The following is a 22830-nucleotide window of genomic DNA, read 5'->3' as shown; positions in this document are numbered from 1 at the left end:
TTCAAATATGCGGAATAAATCTTCGATACAGTACCTCTTGAAACACTAAACACCTCGGCTACCTTGCTTACGGAAGCACCTACCATACGTGCTCCAACAATTTGCCCACGTTCGAAGTCTGTTAACTCTGACATAATGTAATGACAACCTCACATAACAGTACTCCGACAACAACTGAACTGTTTAGCACATTTACGAAGTTGTATAGGTGGCGTCAGTAGTCAAAAACGGCAGCGCCACCTACATATTTCATTAAAATCAATCTTTCTTTTCAAACATGCATTTCACACGGTGTTTCCATATTTTTGTCCATCCACTGTATATGTTACTGTGAAAGACCGAAATTGAAGAATGTCGACTTTCACCGGAGAATGTTAACATTCACCAAATACGTTGGTGAAAGATCGAATATTGCACTACATTCTTGTATATTCGGACCTTCACTGGTGTATGTCAACAATCACAGATATGCTCTGGTGTAAGTCAAAAAGAGAGGAGTATATGTACATGCTGTCATTGCAAAAAGAAGTGTTCCACAAATAAATGCAGTTATAAAAGCAAGGGCCTTTTGTGAAATTCAAAGTGTCATAATGGTTTAAGTTGTTGCAATCAATAACATTTGAATCACATAATTTAGTAAGCTTTTTATTACTGTTATTTTATTTTCTCATTTAGAATGTACTGTATAATTAAGTAAGTTTTTAACTTCTATTATTTTCCTTTCTCATTTTGAATGTATTGTGTGTTTTAGGTTCTCATGTTCTTAAGTTCTTATTTCAAGTCTCGACTGCATTTATTCGCGACTGATTTACGGAGAAGAAAATATAATATTGTTAAATGTTCAACATTCACCATTAGTACATTGTAAATGTTGACATTGACCGGTGTAAGTCAGAAATAAGAGTATTTGGAAAATATTTCGGACATACACCAATAGACTATGTGAATGTTGACATTCTCCAGATTTTGGTGTTTCACCGTAGCATATATACTAGACTTGTAATCACATAATAATTAATTCACAGCTTTATAACAAATACTCAGCTTTTTCTGATGACCCAAAATGATTAAAAATTACACTGCAAGACAAGATACACACTACATCTACAATAAAATCATTTTTGATAATAATTTAATGTTAACTAAATTAAAGCTAACTCCTCAACAAAGTGGATGCAAACACAGCCATTGTTTTATTTTATTCTACAGAATCATTTTTTCATCAGGCACAAATAAACTGACACAATCAGTATACCCATTCTTCAACAGTTATCTACAATGGTACTTTTTATATTTATGTCTGTAAAGACACGGTGGGACTTAAACTATTGCTACAATTCTAAAAATTCATGTACAGTGTATGCATTACATAAAAAATCAACTTCCAAAATTTATTGATATATTTAGCTGACAAACAAGATAATAAATTTGTAATAAGTATAAAATATTACAACAGAATTTATGATCACAACCCATCACTGCTTAACTTGCAAATGTATCAACAGTCATTCACACAAAATCCACAAGATATATATCAGGAATCATTTTTTCATACATAAGTATATACACATGAATGAGCAATGCGATAATGAGTCAACATAGCAGTAGCAAATAAAAATATATTCTTAAAAAAGCCATTCCAATGATCTTTCTGTCATTAAAAATAAAAAAATGTGGTGATAATAAGACAAAATACACTATTTTTTTCCTTAAATCCCAAATTTCAAGTTTAGCATTGTTTGTAAACTCCCAATAGTGTTATTAATTCAACTGCAATTGATATAATAATGCATTCAATGAAGTTTTGTACAGAATATTAACTACCTAAAATCTTCTCGGCTCCATTAAGATAGACACGGGATATTGCTTTAGTAAAGCAATCTTAACTCCCAACAAGGTTTGATACAGAAAGACACCTTTTCATATAATTTTCAACTGAACAACTTAAACAGACAGTATAATAACAAAGGAATCGGCTGCATGGCATTAAAAAGGAAGTGAACGCTAAAATGGAAATTATGTATTTAAAATATCGTTCACAACACAAAGTCTGCCTACAAATTTTGCCTTATCCCTTTACTCATGTAAAAAAAACCACAGATAACAAAGGCCAAAGCCAATTCAGGTAAATTTAAAAGTTGGGCAAAAATAATAGAGATTTTGAGTGCTTACTCCCGAAACCTTTCTGCTAAATTCGAAAAATTTATTATATGCATTAAATAATTTTCATTCTGTTGGTACACAATGAAAGTAGAATCGACAGTTTAAAAAATAAGATAATTTGTTAACAAAGAAAACAACCCTATAAACTGATTAAGTAATTTTTGACATACATTGATTAATATCTATATGAAAATAAACCAAATTTAATGTAAAAAAAATAGAAAATGAAAAATCGCAACAAAACTTGGGAAGCTATGGCCCATGATCTATAAAATTTTCTAAAAAGAAAATCCTGTTAAAGGTCTGTAAATTATCACAAATGCATTATATAAATATTGAAACCTTAAAAATAATATGCAACAGATAAAGAAAAAACTCAAATACACTTGACATAATTAAAAAAACTTGAGAAACAAAATAGCAATATAAAATTATGAATTTCAAATATTCTTTCGAAATTATATGGTTGCTTTAATCTAAATAAAATACTCTCAGGCTTTTATATATGGCTACAGAATTTATTTTTAGACAATTTCTCATAAATTGTAATAGCGAGTGACTTTTTCAATCAGGCATTTCTTTGGTTTTAAATTCTCATCACGTTCTTGATGATTTTATTAATAAAATATAAACTTATTACCTCTACACTGGACAAATTATGGTCTATTTCATCAGCTTTACTACAAAAATGCAGAACTTGACATTACTATACATTAAACATTTAGTTATACTTCAATGTTGTTTCCCTCATTTTTCATTAACTATACTGTTAGTCATTCTAAACACAATAGCATAAAGGAAGCATATATCCAATAATCTACAAATCAATAATCATCAATCTAAATAGGATTTTTGAATAATTAGCATTGCAACACACATGTAATTCACATGTACTAGCAATGCCACCTTACAAGAATTAGAAAGTCAAATAACAGTAGGCAATTTTAAGTACAGAAATTATCTGTTTTTCCACCCTTCCTATGCAAGAAAAGCTTCCATATGCCTCAAACATACTAACCAACAAGAATGTTTACATTAGTCTTGTCCCATCAGCAAAACTCAGCACAAAAACATTGTCCACATGGATGAGCTGCTTAGCAAAATTAAAAACCATAGTGCAGGAATTAGATTTACAGCATAACAACTTGTGTCAGCTTATACCATTTGAATACCTACTATGCAAGTACTATCCGTTTGCCTACAGACAAAGGGAATCTTTTGAAGGTTCCACTGCTGATATTACCATACGCATATGTGGCTCAAAATGGAGAGCTGAACATGAGACAACAAATAAATGGCATGAGAGATAAGTCTCAATTCTGCCTGCAAAAACCAGGATGATTATATTATATTGGAGTTTCCCACCACTATGATAATAAACATCATGAGAATTCCTCATTGTGAATAATCATATCATGCAAGGTGATCCATCACACCTTGCAGTATCAAATTATCGATCTGATCTTGGCGGATATTACACCACTCAAAAAGCAATGCTCTCCGAAGTTCCGGTAGACATGTAGGAGGAGATTGACAGGCTGCAAATCGTCCGCCAAGCATGTCCCACACGTGCTCTACTGGATTCAAGTCCGGGGAGAATGCTGGCCAGTCCATACGGGTGATATCCTCCGATTGAAGGCATTCGCTTACGATGTTTGCATGGTGAGGATGGGCGTTGTCATCCATAAACACAAATTGTGCGTCCATGACGCCCCAAAACAAACGTATATGTTGTTTCAGAATGACGTCCCGATAGATTTGGCTTGTCATGGTTCCAATTTGAACATGTAGGTCAGTTTTGGAACCCAGAATAATTCCACCCCAAACGAGCACTCCTGCACCATCGTAACGGTGTCGTTCAATGATGTTTTCTTGGTGGTAATGGGTACCCGGAGCTCTCCATTTGAAAGTCCAGCGAGAATCAGACTGCAAGCTAAACCTGAACTCGTCAGAAAACATCACACAAGCCCACTGTTGCCATGTCCACAATGCATGCTCTCTACTCCAGGCTAACCGCACGCGACAGCGAGTTGCAGTAAGTGGAATGCATCTGACAGGTCTACGAGCATATAGGCCAATCTGCCCTAAGCTTCTGTACACGGTCTGCCTTGAAATTGTTGTACCAGTGGCTGAAGAGAGCTGACGAGACAGGTCTGAGGCTGTGCTCCACCTGTTTCTTTTAGCAGTAACTGCCAAATACCGGTCCTCATTCGGCATTGTAACTCTGGGGCGACCTGTGCTGTAACGTCTACTCAAATTACCATCATCTTGGAATCGTTGCCAAAGCCTAGAGATGACACTCTGGGCAATTCCAAGTTCGTCTGATACTTCCAGTTGGGTACGCCCACATACCAGACGGCCGATAATTCTACCATGTAAAAAATCATCCAAATGCGTCCTTTGTGTCAGAACTATTCGGTTATTGCACTGAAATGCTTATAAAGCGCCTGCGAACAATTTTACTTCTTTGCCTGTATTCCTTATGTATTACTCTCTTACGCTCTCGTCATTGTGACGTACCATCGGTGTCATCTGGTTACTTCCTGAAATTTGCATATGATTCTTGAAGATATGTGTAGTGATTTTACAGGTGATATATTTATTTTAGAGTTCGATTTCCGCGTGACTCCGAATTATCCTTAATTTATGGACATGAGTGTATACAGATTTGCCAGACAAACTTAACAATACCTAAAAATGGCACAGATTGTCATAGCCCAAGCAGACATTCAAAGCTTCTTTCTTTTCATGTCACGGTGTGTTACAATACTTACTATCTACCATAGGAGGTACAGATTTCTTCATATTCCATATGTCTGTCAAAGCTATATTTTAATCAGTTCAACTTTGTACATAATATTGTTTGTCTAGTTAATATGGTTTTGATATTGTTATATTTCAGAAGATCAGGAATATGCATAATAACCACAATTTAAATTTTATGCATGCAAACACTAATTATACTTAAATTACCTCTATTTTTCCCATGTCTGCTTCTTTAATTCATCATACCTTTGCATTCTTTTTATAAAAATGTGCACCTCTTCCCTAAAAATGGCACGGACTGTCATAGCCCAAGCAGACATTCACAGCCTCTTTCTTTTCATGTCAAGGTGTGTTACAATACTTACTATCCACCATGGCAGGTACAGATTTCTTCATATTCCATATGTCTGTTAGAGCTATATTTTAATCAGTTAAACTTTGTACATAATATTGTTTGTCTAGTTAATATGATTTTGATATTGTTATATTTTAGAAGATCAGGAATATGCACAATAACCACAATTTAAATTTTATGCATGCAAACACTAATTATACTTAAATTACCTCATGTTTTTCCCGTCTCTGCTCCTTTAAATCCTCAAACCTTTGCATTCTTCTTATCAAACTGTGCACCTGTTCCCTATAAATCAAAAAACATCTTACAGACACTAGTAATGTGTTTGCTTTGAAAACATTTTTAGCATTTGTTTAATAAAGTAACAAACATTTCAGATGTATTTCATTAAAAGAAGAAAGCAACAGAAATTTTATTCATATAAAATATGGCTGCTGTTTAGCATACAAAAACCATTTACTAATAAAAGTAAATTTAAAATATGATTACAATTACAAAACTTCTACCTTTTAAGATCAATATATTACTAAACATGGGAGCCTAAAATATAAAAGTTACATATTTTATGGTAAATGTACATTTTAAACAAAGTAAATACCTGATTATGTAGCCTTTAAACTCAAATACTTGAGATACAGATAATACAAAATCTCAAAAGCTCATTTCCAAACTTTGTCTAGTGCACTGACGGAGCAAGATAAACAATTTTTACAGAAGAAGTTGTGTCCGAAACTGACACTAGTCGCTGCTATGGGCATAATTTCTGGCGAGAATGAAAGCACCACATACTTAAACATTTTGTGATATAAAAATACTACATTAATTTCATACTCATTAAATTATAAAAATTATTTCTCTCCTTCTAGTTTATTAATAATTTAATAATTTTATCAGTTTAAAACAAAAAGCATACTTTATAAAAACTTTCATATTTTATATATTATTTAATCATAACTAATATTAAGTGTGTCTGATTATTTTTGTGAGAATATTTTTCCTCATTAAACAAATGATACTGATTTTTGGATTTAATTTTCATCTTTTCAAAACTGTATTCAGTATAAAAAATGTTGAATTCATATAGTTTTTATGTTTAATAAAGAATACAAAAATTCAAAGTGTCCCATCATTTTTTTTGAGCCACTGTATATTTCTCACTCAATTAATTCAGTTCTCACTTTGCATCAAGGCAAAAATACATAAAAATTATAAAGATCTTCATTAGAAATTGAAAAATATAGAAAAACAAAAAATCAAATACAGTTAAAACAGTTAAAAACAATTTTTATAATTAAAATTAGTTTCTATGCAAAAACAAGCAATTGTGCCAGTGGACAAGAAGGCAGATTTTTTTGGTGCAGAAAACTGAAAATTTACTTTCACTCCACAAAAAAGACATTGAAGTTTCAGAAACTGACTTAAATCAATATTCTGCTAAGTTTCAAATGTGGAAAAAATGGCTCCTTTATTAGGCTTAATTCTGCTTAAACAACTTTTAAATTCATAATTCTACTAGTGCATGCACAATAACTAAAGGCATAAAAATCTTAACTGGAAGAAAAGACCAATTCAACCACTTTTGAGCAAAAAATACACAAATTACCAAGATATAAAAACTGAGCTCACAGACCCAAGTAATAAGCTGAATGTATACACATACACACTTCTGGTGCCGCCAATTGCAACCAAAAAGGGAGGTGCACAACTACATATTATAGTATCTCATATACAAAATTTCAACGTTCTATGGCCACTCATTTTTTGAGTTATGAGAGGTACATGTACAGACGCCGTGAAAAAAATCTCTTCTGAATCTATTTTGGAAAAAAGATACCTTTATTCTGTCCTTATATACTGACTGAGACATTATGAAAAACATCGTACAGATAGATTACAGAGCCATTAAAATTACGATAACTGAAAATTTTTAACAATTGCAATACTTCCTGCAATTTCTATAAGGAAGTCAAAAGATCTATGTACAGGAAAGTAAATATAGCCTAAAAATGTTTAAATGGCTGAATATTTATCAGAAAGGACCATTCCTTTCCATTTAGATACTGAATTATCAAAATTTCCAAAGAAACATGCTGTAGTAATTTATGCTGAAGACAAACTAGGCATACTTCTGGATAATAAAAGTTTTCCTCATTTCCCAAAAAATATATGAGAGTAAAGAATTAAAGTTTTAGAACTGGCAATATCAGAAATAGCAAATTTTTAAGTAGCTCACTTTTATAACAGCTTGAACTTTCTTATCTATACCAGCTGTTAAAAAATTATGACATTAGTTTACAGTTAACAAAATAGTCACTGACATGAAATAAAAATAGAGAATTCTTGAGTTATAATTATGATTAACAATAGTATGTTGAAAGCAGCAAACTTCAACAAGTTTAAAGAATTATAGGTACTTACATATTATCGCAACCAGGTTGGCGCGATTTGTAAGTTTGAGTAAAAAAGTATGAATAGAAAGAAAATGTACATTTATTAATTACAGATAATTTTTAATACAGTTTTTCATATTACTTTGTTTTAAAATATAAAATAGCAATTAAACCCTTCCAGTTTCAAATTTGAATAAGTTGCAGAATTATTTTTTCGGCGGAAATCTTTTGGCTATTGCTTTTAAGCACTGATTGAAAACCATCTTCGCCATTAACAGCTTAAGCTTGGCACCATATAAATTCCATAAGGTATGAGTCAAGATGTTGACAGGCTGTTCCTCTCTGTTTTTTGTTGCGCCATTTCGCTGAGCCCCATATGCGCTCTACATGTTGTGTGTAAACGCCCGTGTTGGGATCCACAAAGTTATATTTGGGATCAACAGTTCCATGCAGAAATCCAGCATTTTTGAACTCACTTGTATTGTATCCTTTCCAGCAATCCGAATAAATGATGCTTCCTTCCTTGATATTTTCGCAAATTTTTTCCATGAGGGTAACGGTGCTTCTGTTAGGTACAGTACCCAAAAAAATAATTAAAGTATTTCAGGGTATTCAATCTAACCAGTAAGAAAAATAATTTCTTTACGAAAAACTACGTATAACACGTAGGGTTGCCGTAAGTAGGGTCGCCAAATTTGGCGATTTATGCGAATTTTGGCCTGGTTGCGTTAATACGTAAGTACCGAATTATATTATGGGTCTAAGTGATGAATTTTGTGACATTAGTAATGAATACACTGACACTTGCAAATATTCCTACAAAGTAATTATTAATCACTTTAAGATCCTAATATCCTGTATGATAAACTGAGACAGCTTTAAAGACAGTTTAAGGGGATGATTGTATCAAACGGAATTTAAAAAATCTCAAAGGATTTAATTCTAATGCGTCAGAATGTGTATTTAGCACTGCAACAAATAAAAATGCATAGATTTGTTCTTATGAACCTGTATCAATGCAGCTATCAAAGTCCAGGTGTTTTAAACTGAATCAAATCTTTAAAAAATTTTTTTTTTTTGTGTGTGTGTGCACAGTGGTTTAGGTACTTTGAAAAATTACATACCAGGAAATGCTGATTGGTGCATAACAATGGTACAACTCTGATATACACCCTAATTTCACCAAATGTGGCGATATGTGTTCTGCGCTGGTTTTTGGCGCGACTGCATGTTGTATGGCAACCCTGTTGACTTTGAAAAGTCTTTCGCTGGAGTTCGTTGGTTCCCGTCATGCTTTGTGTCTGAGAAGCTAGGGGGGAAAAGATTTAATGGTGAAAGTTGTTGAATTGAAGTTCGGCATAAGGAAATATCGTCGTGGTCATCCTGTTGAGGGGCAATGGGTATTTGGAGGTGTGGAAAGAAGGTATGGGAGATTATTTTTAGTGGTTGTGCGTAATAGAAGTAGGGATTTGTGATTATTTGTTATTTTATTTATTTGTGAACCATAGTATGAATTTTCTGGATAGTGTGTCTGGCTGTCATATAAATACGATACTAGTGACAGGGTTGCCACTCAAACAGGAGAATGAAATTCCCTGACTTTTCCAGGTTTTCCAGGTGTGTTTCAAGAAAATTCCAGTCTATCCGCGTAATGTACATTGGCTGTGCTAAGAGGTAAATTAATTATGGTATTACTTGTACTGTGTAGCAAATTCACTTAATTATTCAATAAATCCCAGAGGACATTTATTCTTAATTATTCTTGGTTTGATAATTTTGTTTAGTTTTCCACTTAAGAAACTTAATAAAATTTAAGATATATACATTGGATAACAAATGTATGTTTTATTTAATTATTACTCATGATCATCACCAGTTCAACATGAGGCTAATCCGGTCCTTATAAATCACAACGCAATGCTAAATAGTTAGGTTAGATTTTAGGTAAATTTAATTTGCGTGAGGTATGTTCTTAAAAGGCACCTTAACACTTGAAAACACAAATATAATTATAATAGTTGTTGTTTTCTCCACTGAATATTGAGATTAGAATCTTCCCAATCTGGAATAAAATAAGGCTTTTTTTTGCAGACATTCTGCAGCTAAACAAAAGAAAGAAATCTATTTTAATAAATTGAGGTATTTTATATTTATTTCGCAGCATACATAAGGAAAAAATATGTGCATTAAATTTCGTGATGGTATGTCATCATACTGCTATAATTAATTTCAGGATTATGCCAGAGAAAATTTCCTGAAATTTGGAAATATTATTTACTAATAATAAATAAATTTAGAGGGAAGAAGCAACATTAAATTATATGAATAACATACAAATAATTACTTAAAAATTGAATTAGAATAATCAACGATATTTTAGCGAATATAGTTATATTACATATCTAGCCTAGATAACTGATTACTATTTTTTTTATTTTACTGCAAAATGGCAAGGTATTTATTAAAAAGAAAAAGAAAAAGGTTTAAAAAGATTTTGTGGTAAAATTCTAGTATACGGTAAGGCTTTGGCACGATTTTGAAAATTGTCGCCAAGACCAAAATGATCAGTTTACTGAGCATCATGATGTCGCCAAATCCCATTATTATTCTAACCAAAGAACGTCTATGTAAAGAAGAAAACGTTCCATACAAGTAAAATGCTATTACGCCGTTAGAATGCGGAGGGAAATTTGCCAAGGGATTTGGCGACGGAACCTGGTGGCCAGAATTTCCCTCTCCGCGATGTGTACAGGAAATTGAGAAACACATGTTAAGAAGAAACGCTCTTTGACAAAAAGAAAACTACGAAAATCTGTTCAAAATTATTGCGAAAAATCCACGCAATAATTTTAAAAACGGATTTTCGTAGTTTATTTTTTTCCCTGAAAATAACTAATCCATGAATTAATTTACTTGCGCCAAAAAATATTTTCTTTTCCTTTAGAGTTTAACCACTTGCGCTAAGACTAAACTTCACGGTTGCGGTGCCGAGCGTTACAATATAACAAGCAGTAAAGTGTCTCATTTACGCCGCTCCGCATCTGCGAGTGCAATCCAGAGCTGTAACTCGAGAAATAAACAATCTCGTTGTTAGGCGACGTGTGCACCGCGTTATTTTCATTTTTTGCGATAAATGCTTATCGACGTGGTGTTCACGTCGCTCACGGTTTGAGACAAAAGCATGTCAACATGCGTGGCACGTCTTTTTAGCGCAAGTCGTTAAAGAAATTTTAAACGATATTCATTTTATGAACTCTTGATAACATGACCTTCGAACTTCGACACCGGTTTCGAGCTTTGGCGACAGATATCAGACATGCACAGCTGTTTCCCTCTATGATGGAACAGAGCCACGTCTGTTGCAGAGAGGTTTTCCTTCTTTACAATACATATTCTTTGATTCTAACCTCCATGATACCGTATACTAGGATTAAACCCATTTTGTTTTATACGAGAACAGGTACTTTCTTTAGTTCATGCACTGCACATGCGATTCTCGAGAATACTGGAAACCAAAAGTTGCGGGAAAGTTGCTTTGCCTTTCTTAAAGACGATCAAATTAAAGCTGCGAAAATTGGCTCTATGCCAGCTACCCGAATGACACTCACGTGATACATAATTCGCCAAAAAAGTTATCTCTTCCGACGTCGGCGCAAAAATCGCTTTTTTTGGCGGGATCGTTGTATGAACTTCCCTGACTTTTCCAGATTTTGACAAAAATACTTAAATTCCCTGACTTTTCCCTGAATATTTTGGTCAATTTTCGAATTCCCTGACTTTTCCCGGTAGCGTGGCAACCCTGTAGTGATTACGTGGCGGCATGTTAAAGGTGGTATGAAATTGGTATATCTGCTCTTCGAAAAAGCATTAATGGTAAGTGCATTTTATTTTATTCTTGTTCTTATTTTGTAGAATGTAATGTTCATTTTTTTTTTTTTTTTAGTATGAATTTCTGTCATTATTGTTGTTTTTTTGAATTGTTTGAAATTTATTTTAGTTATTTTGTTGATTAGTGCGTACCGTCTGAATTGTGCAATTCGTAGATGTTTTTTAAAGTTGAAACAGAATGCTGTGTACATGGTATTCTTTGAAATTTATTGTTATGAGGTGTGCTTAGTTCGTAAATTCATTCGTTGCCTAGATGGTGCCATTCGTAGATGTTTTTTTAAATTAAAACATATCGCTGTGTACATGGACTCTTGTAAAATAATTTTGGTTAGAAACTTCACGGTTTTGCTATCTAAATTTTTTGTTCTTGTTTCGGATTTTTAGCTTAAATTGTGTGTTAAAAAAAAAACGTGGTTTTTGCATTCGCGAAAACCGTGTTTTTGGAGACAGTTTAGGCTTAAAGTTCAAAATGTAGACAATTTAGATACCAATATGGCAGCGTGGAGTTTCTCGCCAAAAATATTTGGCGAGAAATTTGGCGCCTTGAGGGCGCATATCAGAGTAGTTCCATAACAATTAGTTAAGAATGAACAAGAATGCAGATGTCTCTAATAAAAATCAATCAAGCTTTCTTTTGACACAGAGAAAAAACGTGTTATTACGGACTGCAATAGTATCGTTTGCAATTCAGAAGGAAAAAAGAATTCCAGTTCGCACTATAGTACTTGATAAGGGCAGCATGAGTTGTTTCCTGTGTGAAAGATTTACTAATTTGTTAAATATAAAGAAAGAATTTATGTATCAGGAATAAAAGATAACATTATAAATATTAATTATCAACTAGATGTATAGATTTCGAATAAGGATTTAACATATGTCAGATCAGTTAATTGTTTGGTTATTTCTAAAATAACCAATGTAACTCCATCAAGGTATTTAGATGTGTAGTTATTAAATATTCCCACTGATATTGAATTAGCGGATCCGCAATTTGGAACACCTAGCAAAATAGATATGTTATTAGGGGCCAAATTGTTCTTCGAGATTTTAAAACAAGGAAAATTTCAATTAGAAAATCAACTGTTGAAATTCCAAGAAACAGTTTTTGGATATATCGCATCTGGTGCATGCAAGAGTAACTCAAAAGTAAATTATTGTAGTTTAGAAGAAATTTTTCAAAGATTTTGGGAAGTTGAATCCATTGAAAATATCGAGGATGCTTTGAGTGAAGAACATTTCAGGTGTACTCACTATAGACAAAATGATTGAAGATATGTAGGATAGTTCTATAAGGGAAGGTATAGAATTCTATAGGAGAATCGAAAATGCTGGCTGAGAAAAAATTGCATCAAGTGTGGAATCGACTAGAAAGCGATTTGAATATGAAAACATTTATATAAGAATTTTATCAATTAATATAAGGCTCCAAATCACATAGAAGAAGTTCAAGAAATTGAAACATCGACTTGCAATTATCTTAGTCCTCATGGAGTTTAATCGGCCAGAGAAAACCTCTACCAAGCTTCGTGCTGTGTTTAATGCATCAGCGGCTACTAGCAATGGAAAATCACGTAATTCAATATTAATGAAAGGGTGAATACCCCAAGAAGATTTATTTTCTATTATTATTAGATTTCGAAAGTACAACTATGCATTAGGAGCTGATGTTCAGAAGATGCACAGACAAATACTTATTGAACCATCTCAAAGAAACCTGCAGTTGATCTTGTAAAAATAATCAGTTGGTAGTCCTGTGCAAACTTATCATCTAAGGACTGTAACATACGCAACAGCAAGTGCACCATTCCTTGCAACTAGGGTGTTGAAGCAGTTAGCAATGGATGAAGCGACTGACTTTCCTCATGCCTCAAGAGCCATCATGAAGTACTGTTACGTGGATGACATTATCACTGGCGCTAATATGCTGCAAGAAGCCAGGGAGTTGTAGACACAGCTAACCTGTCTTCTAGAACATGGTGGAATGCAGTTACACAACTGGTGTTCAAATAATGCAAAATTATTGAAGAATAAAGAAAGTACAACTCAGGATTACTCCTTTCAAGTTACGGATAAGCCTCAGATTACAAGGGCCTTAGGAATGTCATGGAATACGTCTACAGACTGTTTTTCTTACGATTTAAAGATACTTGACATTGAAAAAACAGGAACGAAAAGAGATGTCTTATCAACAATAGGTCGCCTCTTTGATCCGCCAGGTTTAATTGGACCTGTTACGACAAAAAGCCAAAATATTTCTACAAAACTTTTGGCTTCTAAAATTAAATTGGAATACACCTCTTCCTAAAAATTACTTTGAACAATGGAAGGCATTTCTGCATAGCTTCCTAAAAATTATTTTGAAGAATGGAAGGCATTTCTGCATAGTCTCAAAATAGTCAACGATTATCGCATCCCCAGATTTGTTCTAACCAATGGATTACAGCAAATAAAAATTATAGGATTCTGTGATGCTAGTCAGAAAGCCTATGATGCTGCAATTTATGTGAAATGTATGCCATCTTCAAATGAATGTTCATCAAGACTTCTGTGCAGCAAGTCTCGCGTGTCACCATTCCTCGTTTGGAACTTTGTGGTACAGTTCTGTTGGTAAAACTAATGAAAAGAATATTAAAGGCCATTCAGCTGCCTATAGTCAAGGTTTATTACTTCACTGATTCGTCAATAGTGTTAGCATGGATTAAGAAGGAATCCCATTAACTAAAGACATTTGTTGCTAATAGACTGTCTGTTATTCGCAGTATGACTGCTGTTCATGAGTGGTACGATGTTAGCACTCAGAGCAATCCAGCTGATTTAAAATCCCGTGGAGCTGAACCTAAAGATCTTCGTAATGATTTATGGTGGTATGGACCAACTTTCTTGACTAAGGAGAGGTTTTGACTAATCCTTGTGAAGTAATTTCATCTGATATGGTTGATATGGAATACATTAAAGAACTCAAGGATAATGACTTAGTTAATCTAAATGTGAACTCCAATTCCCTTGTTTTAGATCATATTCTGAACATTAGTAATAACTATATTCGTATTATTTGTGTATTAAGTTTTGTTTGTAGATTTATAGCCAATTGTAAGAGAAAAAAATTAATAGGTTCTCTAACTGTTAAAGAATTGGATGATGCTGAGAAAATCATGATCAGGTATGTACAGTTACAACATTATTCTATCCTTACAAAATAAGAATTATGTTTCTCCCAAAAGTAAGTTAACATTTTTATGTCCATTTCTTGTCCATTTCAATTCTCTTCTGAGAGTAGGAGGCAGACTTTCCAATAGTAATCTTAATTACAACCAAAAGTTTCCTTATGTAATGCTAAAAGATCATGTATTTACTAGATTAATTTTTCAGTACTACCATGTTAAATATTTACATCTTGGTGCTCAAGCACTATTGCATCAGGTTTGTAGTAAATTTTGGGTTATTAATGGTCGAGATATAGCTCGAAAGGTTGTACATGAATGTGTAACATGTTTTAAGGTTAAACTAATTGTAGTTGAACAACTTATGGGAAATTTACCTGGTGAAAGAGTTAACCCAGGATTTGTATTTAATACGTGTGGACTCTATTTTGCTGGTCCTTTCCTCATTAGGTATAAAAATTAGAGAAAGGGTAATTATGCAAAAGTGTATGTTGCTATATTCATATGTTTAGCTACTAAAGCAGTATATTTAGAGGTAGTAACTGATTTAACCACAGATTCATTACTTGCTACTACTAAAAGATTTATTGCTAGACACGGAAAATGTAATACTATAATGTCAGATAATGGTACGAATATGGTTGGTGCAAAATCAGAACTGAAAAAATTGCATAGTTTAGTCCTTAAATCTAATTCTGACATAGCAGATTTCTTAACAACTGAAGGTATAAATTGGAAACTAATTCCACCTAGAGCACTAAATTTCGTTGGTTTATAGGAAGCAGGTATTAAGTTATTTAAATATCATCTTCAGCATACAATCGGCAGTTATAAATTAACTTTAGAAGAATTTTGGATTGTTGTCACACAGATAGAAGGTATTCTCAATTCTTGTCCAATTTTACCTTTATCAACAGATGCAAATGACTTTGAAGCCTTAATGCTGGGTCATTTTTTAATTGGATGTTCCATTACTTCATATCCTGAACCAGATTTGTCTCATCTTACAGATAATAGACTTTCTAAATGGCAAGTTATTACCAAGTTCATTCAAGTTATTTGGAAACATTGGCAAACTGATTATTTAAATCATCTCCAACAATGCACCAAATGGTTTATTAATAAAGAACATTTAAAGGCAGGTATGTTAGTTATGTTCAAAAAAGAAAATCTTCCCCCCCTTAAATGGTCTTTAGCTAGAATTCTAGAAGCTTTACCTGGTAAAGATAATAAGGCCAGAGTTGTTAAAGTGAAAACATTAAATGGTGCATATATTATTATGGTATTAGTAAAATTGGTATTAGTAAAAGTGTGCCTTACATTAAAATGGAACTGTTTAAAGAGCAAGTTCGACTGTAGCATAGTGAATGTTAATGTTCTTGAATGTTTGTATAATTTTATATTATATTCATGATGAAAGATTATCTATTAGCTTTCATATTGTACTCTAGAATTAGTTTTCTTGATTTGTTAAATTGTATGTATGTGTGCAATTTACATGGAATTTCAACGGGCAGTGGCATGCTAAGTAAGAATACAGTGCCACCTATTGGATATGGAGAGAAATGCTCACTTGGCCTCTGGATTCGGATAAGCAACGTGCCAGAGCATGTAATAGATCTGAATTACTGTCAATAAATTAGTTAGTTCTTTTGCTATACAGTCCACTCATTAGTTTAGAATCATAGTACAAAGGATATAAATTGTTTATTACTGCAATTTTTTGTATTTTCAAAAAATTATTAAAATTAGGGATGTGCTTTCTATGGAACAACAGTGGATTATTTACTTATAATGCTCCAAACAAAGTTTTCAACAAATAAAAATGCCTAACAAAATAGTAGAAATTAACAAAATTATTTTAATAAAGCACGAAAAGACAGTGGGTTGAATGATGATTATTTATTATTTAATAAATTTATATTATTATAAAAATATAATATTTGATAAATAAACAGTGTTAGACCCATTTCTGAAGGCATTAACTAATTCAGAATTCTGCAGGAATGATTCACAAAACATTGGAAAAATCTCTGCCACCTTTCCTGGTCTGACGATAGCCAACTTTTACAGATAACAGCATAATATATAAGTAACAAAAGGATTTGCAAGTTGGTGAAATGCTGAAACAAATGCTTCAATTTACATGGTGATTATGGGCGGCAGAAACATAGACTGCACTTTACTTTTCACAGAAGCAAATAAATTTGTTATCTATATGCACTTTTAATTTATAGCCAAATGAAGCTTACATTCTAAATTACTCTTGTTATTAAAAAAAGTAATGAAACTTACTGTTGAGTTCTCTTATCATGATACTGGTCTTCTTGCCTATGGGTACACAAGCATTCCTTTTTCTGAAATTTTCTATACTCTCGTACAACAGCATTTTTCTTACGATCCATTAGACCTGGAATAAATGTGATAAATCATCAGTACATAGTAAACAAAAATACTGGGAATATAAAACCCAAGCAAGCCATATGTAGAATTCTCTTTACAAGTTTTTTATTTCAACACACAAATTATGTTTTCACAACTTAAAATTTGGCATGGAACACAAACATATTATTAATTCAAAGTAATAATTTAAAACTTAGTAAACTTTACTAATGCTAAAGCATAACTTTTTTTTCATAACATCCTAGAAATATTCAAGCTGGAAGATTTTGAAAGTTAAACAACATAAGAAAAATCACAAGTTGTGTTGTCTGTGAGTATAACGAAACCTTTCAACATAATTCTTAAAGTGAGCAGTATTTTGAAGAATATATTCTCGAAGACAATCTTTCCTAGAAAAGACTAAATCATAAGAAATTTAGGTAGGTATAACTACTTTATTCTAAAGCATTTTTGAAGGAAAAAAAAACAAATGTGTGGATCTGCGTTTTTTTCTTCCAATCCAGACATTTTATAAGCCATCTTTATGAATATGAATCTCATTAGATCACATATAGAACTACTATTCATCTTCAAATATTTGGCTAATAACTTTAGTTTTGAAATGCTAGCCCATTCATGAAAGGTAAAACAATAATGTACGTCGACTTTTTCAAGCTTATTGCAAAATGCATGTGTGAATGGCACTGATATATTGTTCAAATAAAATAAAGAACATTGAATACTAAACAATAAATTTTAAGTCTCTACTCAATCACAAGCTTTCTTTTAATGAAAGACTTTTAAATATAGACAAAATTTTGTTTAACTACACTGCAAGTTTCATTGTGGCATGATATTCCTCTAGTATTTGTTGATTTATGAACGTTAAGCAAAAGAGATTTTTAAGCTAAATGATTTCATTTTCATGAAGATATCTGTGCAAAGAGAAATAATTATTTTATTTAAACAACCAATTTCTTGCTTCAAAAACTGAAAATGGTTAAGTCTGAAAATGTTAAAAAGATTTTATTTGAGTGAAAAAATTGCAATTCTAACATCATAAAATGTTTACAATCAGACACTTGACAGACAGGGCAAGGTCTTTAACCTTTGAACAATGAATATTTAAAAATGTGTTTCAACCAGCAAAGAAAACTTATTCTCAAAGAGAAAAGTGATAAATGGAAGTTCTTACACTGAAATTAAGAAAAATTGTTGCAATTATTTATAATAATAAAAGATAAATAATATTACTGTAAAAAATCTCTAAAACAAAAAGGTTGAACTATTAATCAATCACACATTTTACTACTTTGTGTGAAAAAATAAAACATTGTGCAAAAGGCACAGTTGAAAGAAATATTAATAGTGAAACTGTAGTAGAAAGGAAATTTTATATTCCTTAAAATTAACCTCTTCACAATATTTTCAATGGTCAGGAAACTGGCACATCTTTTATAATTCATAGTCAAATAAAATGCTTCTTTTTCAGAACAAAATAATAGGTAGTCAAAAAAATTCTGAGAGGATTCAAATTTTGATGTTGCACCAGAGGATTTGTTGTGACTGCTGGATCACAGAAAACTGTCAAGGAGATATTACTAACAGAAACAAAATTTCATAGACCTACCAGTTTTCAAAATATGCATCTGATTTATTGGCCTTTGAAGGCAAATCATGTTAATAATGCAACAAATGGATCTGATGTATATAAGCAGTACGGATAAAAATATAATACTCATAATTGCAAACTTTTTTTTTTCTTTTTTAATTCAAAGATTGGCAAAAACATTTTCTAATGTGTTATGAAATAGAAAATATATATTAAACTCATCATTGTATGCATGACATCTTGGATCTCCTTTTGAAGAAATACATTTAGATGGTCAGGGGTGTTTGTGGGGCCCCAAAAAATCCCCTGAAACTTTTACGGACTTACTACCAACATTTTGGAGTTTCGAGAAGGGGGGGGGAGAGAAATGAAAAATTACAATTATGAAGTATTGAATGACCTAATTATAAAAGTTCAATGAATTACTTTTTTTGCAAAATGAATAACCATAAATTTCCTCGAGAACTGCACATGCAGAGGTAGAAGCAGTTTGCTTTTCTGCTAATGTAGAAGGTTTTTCAGAGACTTTTATAGGTGACTCATCTGAAATACATGTTTTTAAGTCCTCTTGATATGTTTTCCAACTTCTGTTCATATTCAGTAAGAGATCTTTGTGAATTGGATCAGTCATTGGATTTTTTTAGCCATATTTTTCACATGAGGTTTCTTTAGAAGCCATTAAATCATATTTAATAGTTCACACTGCATCTAGGGAATCAATCTTAAGAGAGGTTCTATAGTCAGTGACAAGTGTATCCATTAAGTTGAATGCACTTTCCACTAATGGGCCATGGAAGCAGCTAACGCAGGCTTTGACCAATTTAGCCAATGTAGGATACTTATAATCATTTGTGAAATCATCTTTTAAATTAAAAACTTTAGACTAATATTTATCAATTGTACACTTGACTTGATTTCCACTTTTATCAGATGTGTAGAGCATTTCTTTGGTGATATCAATATCACTCTGGTATAACCTTATTTCAGCTTCTACTTTTGACTTTTCATTATCACTAAAAATATCAGACATAAAAGATGATAATTTTTCAAAAGCTAATATTGTACTGGTTTTACCTCTTAGCTCTGGATCTAATGCTGTAAAACTAATTAGATATGAATTTTTAAGTGGTAATTTCTGTTTCATATGCTGTGCTATATTAGTATAAGCTTTCATCAGAGAAATTTGGAATTCTTTTGCTATTGGATGATTTTTTGATAATTTCTTCAGGAGAGTGGAAGCTTCTGCACCAGTAAATATTACTTTGCTAGGTAGATAGAATTCTGGATTTGTGACATCAACCTTTAATAAATCATTATAAGATGTGCACTCTATATTTTCTGGCTTCATAAAAAAAGAGAAAAATTTTGCCATCAATTTATAAATACTGGAATGTATTAAACGAGGCATTGGTTTTTTTGTTTCAAATAATTTAATATATGTGTTGAACTCTGGTAATACTGCTGAATATAATGCCATATGCAATAAAGTTTTGTTTTGCATAACAAATAACCCATTCAGTATTCTTTTTTTCCGAGCTAAAGCATCCATTGTGAGTTGTTGGGAATGCAAAGCAAGAATACACCCCTTCAACAAATTTTTTCTGAGCTGCAGAAATATTTCTTTTATTGTATACAGTTTCAACATAAGAAAAATAATCCCCTTTATCAGTTTTATCCAAGTAGTGAAAATAAAATGCAATAAGAGCATGCCACAGATCTTTGATTCTTTCTAAAACACATAAAATGTACACCCACCTATGGTCTGGTCTCTTCAAGGGCTTAAGTTTTTTAATGGCAAGGGATTCACAGATTTTGAAAAAAAATTCTCTTTTACTGCAGCTTTTCATATCAAAATAGATGTCAAACAAATCTTCTAAGTATCTATCAAAACATGAAGCAAATTTTTTTGCACATTTATTAGCTGTGTGACATGTGTCACCATCAATATCTAATAAGTGGGGTGCTTTGTTTGATCGTAGTCTGGTTTCAACACCCTTTTTTTTCCACGCATGGTGTTACATGAGTCCATTAATACACTAATTAAGTTTGCCCATGGAATATTATTATCTTCAATAGTATTAACAACTGCTTTAAAAACAGCTTCTGAATTGCAAGATTCCATCTTTAGAGATGCAAAATGATGAACTACAACTTCATTTTGATTGTTGTCATAAAACTGCACCAATATTGCCAGTATACTTTCTTGAGCATTGCTAGTACTTTCATCCAAATTTAGAGAAAATGGAGTCTCCTTTAAAGTTTTAATGATATTTTCCTTAATAGTTTTTAAGAGCCCATATTTCATCTTATAACATGAAGTAGTCCTGGACATTTCCAACGAGTTTAGTGCCGTCTGATCGCGGCTCAACTGTTTGCAGAGTTCAATTAAATTGGGAGCTACATTGAAAGAGAATTCTCGGCGATAAACGAAGTTATTGATACCTCTTGGCGTGCTTTTCTTGTCACTATATCCAATGGCCGAGCATCAGTCTCCAGTAAGTCATCAGTATTTTTTGAATTAGCATAATTACTTAAAGTCATTGAATGTATAATGCACTTCGAATATTTTATGTGCGTCACAGTTTTAGAATGATTTGTGAAAGCCTTGAATCCTTCCCCACCATACTTTAGCAGTGAGTTCCAAAATCACAATATGCTTGTCCAGCAACATTTATTTTCTTGCACCATGTGCCGATGGTATCCCCATTACCATCTCTCCGTTCAATCCAATTCCACCTAAATGCATTCCGGACACCTTCTTCTAATTGTATAATATCACTATTTATATCGAGAAATTTTATAGTGAAATTCTCTTGCATACATAAATAAAAAAATATTTCAATAAACGAAACGAAAAATTTACACGTGCATCAATAAATGAAACGAAAATTTTACACAGCGGAGAAAAAAAAGTTGAGAAGCGATCAATGACAAATAGCTAATACGGCGAAAAATCCCCCTTCTCTACTTATTGGCGCCACGCCAGGAGAGATAAGACCTTTGAACCCAGAGTCACGTGATCGCACATCTGGTCGAACGAAGTCTCTCCCTTTTTTTTCTGCTGCGCCTACTTGCCGAAAAGAATCCAGAAGAGAATGTCCGAGAACCGGGGGAATGAGTCATAACTCGCAATAAGGAAAGAACAAAAAAGAAGTTTTTTCCCCCCTTTTCACGCATTATCACTGCCTTCGGAGAAAAAAAGGAAAAGTTTTCACCACACACACTGACCTTACGTTTTCTGCTTTCAAAGCAAACAAAATTATCCAGATCAAAATAAATAATTCATTATTATTCCTACTTCCTTTTGAATGACGATCCCCGGAATTCCGGGGTTTTCCCGGAGCACAAACACCCCTAGATGGTATTTATTTGCTAAATTTCTAAAAAATTACTTAACTCCATGTTTTCATAAATTTTCGCTCACTAATATAATATTTAGATCATTAAAGGAAATCCAAAAACAAATAATTTAAATAATATAGTGATATAAACCAAATGAAAAAAAATCTCATAATTGTGCAAAGGCAATCATCATGCCTCTCAGGGATTGAGATTTCTTAAGAACTACAAAACAGATTTTAAATTTTAATAATAATAATAATAAAAGTTAAGGAACCTTAGAGAGCAAAGTCATTAAAAAATAACAAATCTATTCTTAAACAACTGTATATTTTAAAAAAAAAAAACCTTTTTACTATTCTACAATTTCTCCCTTTACTGAAAGCTTAATTCGGTAGTTAGTTTATAACTCGCATTTATTATTGCATATTTAAATGTTCAAACATCAAGTGAATATTAGTGAAGAATATGTATGTACCAAATTCTGAACAATACACCAAATTTTGATACACATAGTTCTCGAGCCGAACATAGCAAATCGAACCCTAAATTTTGAAATTCAAATTTGTTTTTGATTTATTTCATGTTTTATACAAATTTAGTTAACTTTTATTTATCATACTAAGAGGTTTAAAAGTGAGAAGTGGCAACACTGTTCAAAATAAAACATTTTATATGCCAGACTGTTGTCATTCAGCAAAATGTAAGATATTTATCTTTCAATTTTAATTCCCATATTTGGCTGTTTGAAAGCAATGTGTTGCCATTGCCTCA

General features: G+C 32.4%; 1 protein-coding gene across 1 annotated transcript in view; it reads right to left on the bottom strand.

The window, feature by feature from the left end:
• Window positions 1-22830, bottom strand: part of LOC146998990 (uncharacterized) — an 86910-nt gene that overhangs the window by 38432 nt on the left and 25648 nt on the right. Inside the window, exons 2-3 of the mRNA XM_085812224.1 lie at window positions 17019-17133; window positions 5494-5569 (exon numbers count right to left, since the gene is read on the bottom strand). Of these exons, the coding sequence (XP_085668350.1) occupies window positions 5494-5569; window positions 17019-17128 (186 nt within the window). The 5' untranslated portion in view covers window positions 17129-17133. The remainder of the gene's footprint in view (window positions 1-5493; window positions 5570-17018; window positions 17134-22830) is intronic.

This window comes from Stegodyphus dumicola, chromosome 2 (assembly GCF_044657685.1).
Source record: "Stegodyphus dumicola isolate Sdum_Otavi_A_Nest chromosome 2, ASM4465768v1".
NCBI classification, from domain to species: Eukaryota; Metazoa; Arthropoda; class Arachnida; order Araneae; family Eresidae; genus Stegodyphus; species Stegodyphus dumicola.
The sequence above is the reverse complement of the archived record's forward strand: the minus strand, read 5'-3'. Positions and strand labels throughout refer to the sequence as shown.